Here is a 5,057-nt window from a genome sequence, read left to right on the forward strand (position 1 = left end):
GCTCGCGGCTGCGCTCCAGGCCCGAGACCTTGGGCGCGGACCCCGCCTTGGCCTCCGACTTCTCGCCCAGCGTGGGGCCTGCGGACAGAGGGGCTGGAGTGAGCCACGGCCCGCGCCCTGGCTCGTTTAATGCAGCCCACGGCCTGCGAGGTCATAGCCCCGCCCAGCCCCCCACACTGCACGAGGACAGAGGGCCGAATGCCCGAAAGTGTTGTTCACACCGACCGCGGACGGCACACAGTACTGCGGCCCTGGTTGACATGCAGCAGAGTGGGCCCAACAGAGCACTGGCCTCGGGGCCTGTCCCACCTGGCTGTTCCCCTCCCCCTTCCCCCCTTTCCTTGCTGCTCTGGGCAGAGCGCCTCATGCCAGTGACCCACTCTTTCTGGAAAGACCCAGGGGACTTAGGGAGGGCAGGCATTTGTGACCCAGCTGGCATCAAGACCACCAGGACGTCTGCTGGGGACTCTGGGACGCCACCCTCTCGTGAAAACAGGAAACAGCCCCTCAGCCTCCTCTAAGGTGACACCTTCCTCTGCAGCCACCACCTTTGCTCAAGGACAGACCAAGGGAGGAGGCCACTGCCCTGAGGGCCGATGGCTTGAGCTGGTCACAGCCTCATCTCCACCTGTCACTGACAGCTGCCCAGGGACGCTGGCCCCACACTCCCATCTCCCCTCCTGTCTTGCCTACATCCCCACACCAGCCCTCGAGAAGCAGGAGCAGCCATCAGGATGGGAAAAGGCAGGCGGGGGCCACCAATGCCCCAGCTCTCCGGGGCCTCCCGGAGCCTGCGCCCCTCTCCGGGAAAGGAGGACCGTTGACATTGATCACCGCTGACATGCCCCGCTTCTGGGCTCCTCAAAACTTTGGCTGGTTCCCTGAACTCTGCCCATGTGCCTGAGTGGACCCTGGCAGGGGGCTGAATCGTGCCCAAAGGGTACTAGTGAACGTGGCCTCCGCAGATGTAATCAAGCTAGAAACCTGGAGATGAGATCTGCTTGGAACAGGGCGGGCCCTAAATGCGGCCGCAGCCCAGGGACGTCCGGGTTTGCTGGAGGTGACGGGAAGGCCCCTCTGCCTTGGGCTGCCAGGCCGTGGGGCCTATGGCTGTGGACACCTGCCCACGTGTGCCACTGTCCTGCCCAGTCACATCTGGACAGAGCCTTCCAAGCAGAGGCCCCTTTTCTGTGCTGGGTCTAGGCACAGCCGGGCCTGACAAGCTGGTCACAAAGGCCTGGCTTGGCCTGGAGTGCTTCTGGGTCCGTGAAATGCCGCACGCGTGCACTGTCCGCACGGCGGGGGGGCGGGGGGTGCACCAGCTGGGGACTGACTTCGGGGGAGTGTCTGTCCTCCCCAGACTGGGGCCCAGGCCGTGGGACGCACTTACCTTTATCAGCTGCCGGGGCAAAGAGCTTCTCAGAGCCCACGGACGCCTAGAAGAAAGAGGGGGGTCAGAGGAGGAGGGGCTCCAGGGCTGCGCCGAGCCTGGCACCCAGGAAGCGGGTCTGGGAAGGTGGGGCACAAGGGCTGCCCGATGGCGCACACAGTCCGCTCAGCCCAGGACTGGGGAACCATGGATGCCCCACTCAGCAGGGAAGCGGGGCTCAGTGTGGCTGTCGGGTGGGGGCTGGGACTTGGGGATCTGGGCACCCCTGGTGATGCCAGCACCAGAAGTCTTGATGCCCCCACCCCCCAGAGGCAAACAGGCCGCAGTAGACCACCAGCCACACTTTGGGCCACCAAGTCACAGGTCTGGGGACCATGGCTACCATAAAGAGCCACTCTGAGTGTCCAGGGCAGAGCAGGCCACTCAGAGCGCGGAGAATCCGCCTCAAGTAAGAGCGGGGTGGTCTCTGGTGGACCCCACCTCGCTCTCTTCCTGTGTGCACGAGGCCACGGAACTGGGGTCCGCCTTGGTGAGGGTGCTCAGGGTGCAGACGTAGCCCCTCGATGTGTGGCCGGAGGCCCCCACAGCTCATGGGAACCGGGTGGTGTGAGTCTGCCCCAGGAGACTTTTCCTCCCGGTTGTTTTTCTGTTAAAAACAGCGCTATGCCATCTGCCCGTCGAAGGTGTACAGCTGAGTGGAATCTGACGGTCAGCTTAGAACGTCGTCTCCCCAAGCCCCAGCCCAGCACTACTGCTTCGCTCTGTGTCTGCAGACACCCCCACTCTGCACTTCTGGGTATACAAAGGAGCCAGTGGTTGCTGTTGGGGTGGGTGACGAAGTATGAAAGCTGCACCCCACGGAGCCGCCGCGAACAAGACCGTGGAACAGCAGGTGCTAGAGGGCACATGGGAGCTGCCACCCGTACACGGCTGGCAGGAGTGTGCCACGTGCAGCCACGGCCGCAAACGAGCAGAGCCTCAGAAATCAAGCAAGGAGTGACCCGCCGACCCAGCCATCCCGCTCCAGGGCGCGACTCTGCAGGAACTGAACACAGTGTCTGCACGCCCACACTCACTGCAGCCACACTCACGACAGCTGGGAGGTGGAAGCCACCCAGTGTCCGCCACGGGTGAACGGAGAAGCACGTGTGGCCCACCCAGAGTGGAATACCACGCAGCCTTGGAGAGGAAGGACGTTCTGACACATGCCACAACCTGGATGGACTTTGAGCACATTATGCTGTGACACAGTCAGTTACAGAACAGATACTGCGCGGGTCCACTTACATAAAGTCCTTGCAGGGGTCAGATTCATGGAGATAGAAAGCAGATGGGGGGTGTCGGAGGCTGGGGACGGGGTAGAGAGTCAGTATGTAACAGGACAGAGTTTCAATCTGGGGAGATGAGAAAGTTCTGGAGATGATGGTGACAACAGCCACACAACACCGAACGTCCTAATTACCACTGAGCTGTGCAGTTAACAGTGGTTAAGATAGACGTCTTCTTATGTGTATTTTACCACAACTAATATAAATTTAAAGAATACGGTATAAGGGAGCTTTCCGGGGGAACGAAGACATCACCCATCCAACTGTGGTGCTGGGTACGTAGCTATAGTGTTGTCGAAACGCATCGAACTGCACGCTCAAAGCAGGCAGGCTGAGGCCGAGACCTTATGTCACACTGATCGCCGACGTAAACGTGAAAAACGAACCGCAAACGCACGATGGCGCAGGCACACTGCCGTCTGGCACCGTGCGTGCTGGAACAGGGTCAGTCCTTGGCAAACACGTCCCCAAAACCTAAACCGAGAAGAAAACCGACAAATGCAGCCCTGGAAACGGAACTGAAGATGGGACCCCTGACATCCAGGGACACAGCCCATGGTCGGCCACAAAGGCAGGAGGGTCCCAGACCTGGAAGGTGAGAACACAGGCCCCACCTCGCCTGCCTGCCAAACCGCCGAGGCCACCTGTGACCTCTCCGCCCACGCACTGGGGCTGGACACGCACTCAGTCACGCTCCTATGTGGGCGCCACGGCCGCGATTTCTCCCCTGCTTGTTTCCATGCTGGTTTGGTTTTTCTGGCACATTCTACATGGTGAGTGTAGGCTCTGGAGGGTTCCCTCGCCCCTGAGAGTCCCCGTGGGGGTCTGCAAGGGTGAGGCGGGGCCGGGTGTCAGGCCAGGCCCCAGCCCGGGCCCATGAAGGAGGAAGGTCTGTCTGACACCCCAGGCGCTGCCCCACATCTGCCGGGGCTGAGCTGAAGCCAGGTGCGTTCCTGACCCTGGTGCCCTCCTGAGGGCGCGTGGGGTACCTGCCCTCCCCCCATCCCGGTCTGCCTGGGGACCCTCAGGCCCTCCCGAACTGGACCTTTGTGAGGCCCCAGGAGGTTGAAGCCAGCTTGCAGCAGCTGCCCCCGCCCTGAGGCCGTCCCTTAAGGTCTCTATTGCTACTGCTCTGACAGCCCCTCTGGGCCACAGGGAGGGCCCTGGGCAAGCAGCCCCCAGCGTCCCAGCTCGGCGCCGCTGCCACAGGCCCAGCTTCTGGAGCAGAGGAGCTCTGGGCCCAGCTGGCAGCTGTCATCACCTCCCGGGGCATGAGCCGGGGTGGAGAGGGGCCAGGAGGGAGGGGGCCAGGCTCATGCCCACCCTCCAGCTACCGGGTCTGGATGCTTCACGGGTGGGCAGAGAGGGGAGGCTGGTGTGAGACTATGGTCCCATAGCACCCGGTGGCTGTGCACCCACTCCTGGTGCAGTGGGGCACCCCTCCTGACCCCGGCATCACCATCTGGGCAAGGCCAGGTCAGGAGGGACACTGCGAAAGCGTCACTCAGAAGCGGGTATGTTCTCTTGGTCCCAGCCTGGTGCGGGGAGGGGGAGGCGAGTTCATCTAAGGCCACCCGCCCCACCCCACCCCTGCTCGGTCCCCTCTGGTTCCATTCAAGGCCCCCGCCAGAGCATAGCTCCCAGGGCCGGGAGGTGGCACGTCAGGGGGGTGAGGGACGGGGCTGGGGAAGGATCCACAGTGGAAAGCACTGGTGTCTCCACTGCCCGGGCGGGCGGGACGGCCACTCTCCTGGGTCCTTCCCCCCCACACCCCCTCCTAAGTTTACGCATGGAAGTTGAGGGACCCCAGTTCCCACGGGGGTCTTGAAGAGGGGGCAGGGAAGCTTCCATCCCAGAGTAAAGGCCTGGCACCGGGCCAGGCCCGGGCATGGGGATCGAAGACTGAACAGACACCTACAGGCACGGGCCCCCTGGAGGGCGGTAGCTAGGGTTCCAGCCCCTTCCCAGCTCAGGTGGGGGGGGCCCTGCTGGGAAGCTGACCCAGGGGCAGTGGGCAGCCCCGGAGCAGCCCCCAGACCTGTGATCACGTCCTGAGAGTTATCTACTGACCCAGCGCACCGGAGCCACATCCTCCTCCCATCCTGGCCCTGGGCCCATTCGGTGGTGGAAGAAAGGGGTCACTCCAGGTCAAAGTACAGGTGGGAGGGCCCCGGGCTGCAGGTCCGGATCCCGGTGGAGGGGTGCGCCCCACCAGGGAGAGTGTCAGGGCCAGGACTCACTTTCCTGAGGTGTGCGATCCCGGCCGCGGGCGGCGGTCACAGCGCGCTTTGTCTGCGAGGACCCGGCCGGCGGGGCAGCCTCGGCCGAGACACGCGGCA

General features: G+C 63.3%; 1 protein-coding gene across 1 annotated transcript in view; it reads right to left on the reverse strand.

Moving 5' to 3' along the window:
- FBRSL1 (fibrosin like 1) overlaps positions 1 to 5,057 on the reverse strand; it is a gene marked incomplete at its 5' end in the record, with an annotated part of 71,813 nt that overhangs the window by 17,454 nt on the left and 49,302 nt on the right. The window contains 2 exons of the mRNA XM_006910044.1: positions 3 to 78; positions 1,391 to 1,436. Coding sequence (XP_006910106.1) covers positions 3 to 78; positions 1,391 to 1,436 — 122 coding nt within the window. The remainder of the gene's footprint in view (positions 1 to 2; positions 79 to 1,390; positions 1,437 to 5,057) is intronic.

Source organism: Pteropus alecto, unplaced genomic scaffold (genome assembly GCF_000325575.1).
Source record: "Pteropus alecto unplaced genomic scaffold, ASM32557v1 scaffold213, whole genome shotgun sequence".
Classification (NCBI taxonomy): Eukaryota; Metazoa; Chordata; class Mammalia; order Chiroptera; family Pteropodidae; genus Pteropus; species Pteropus alecto.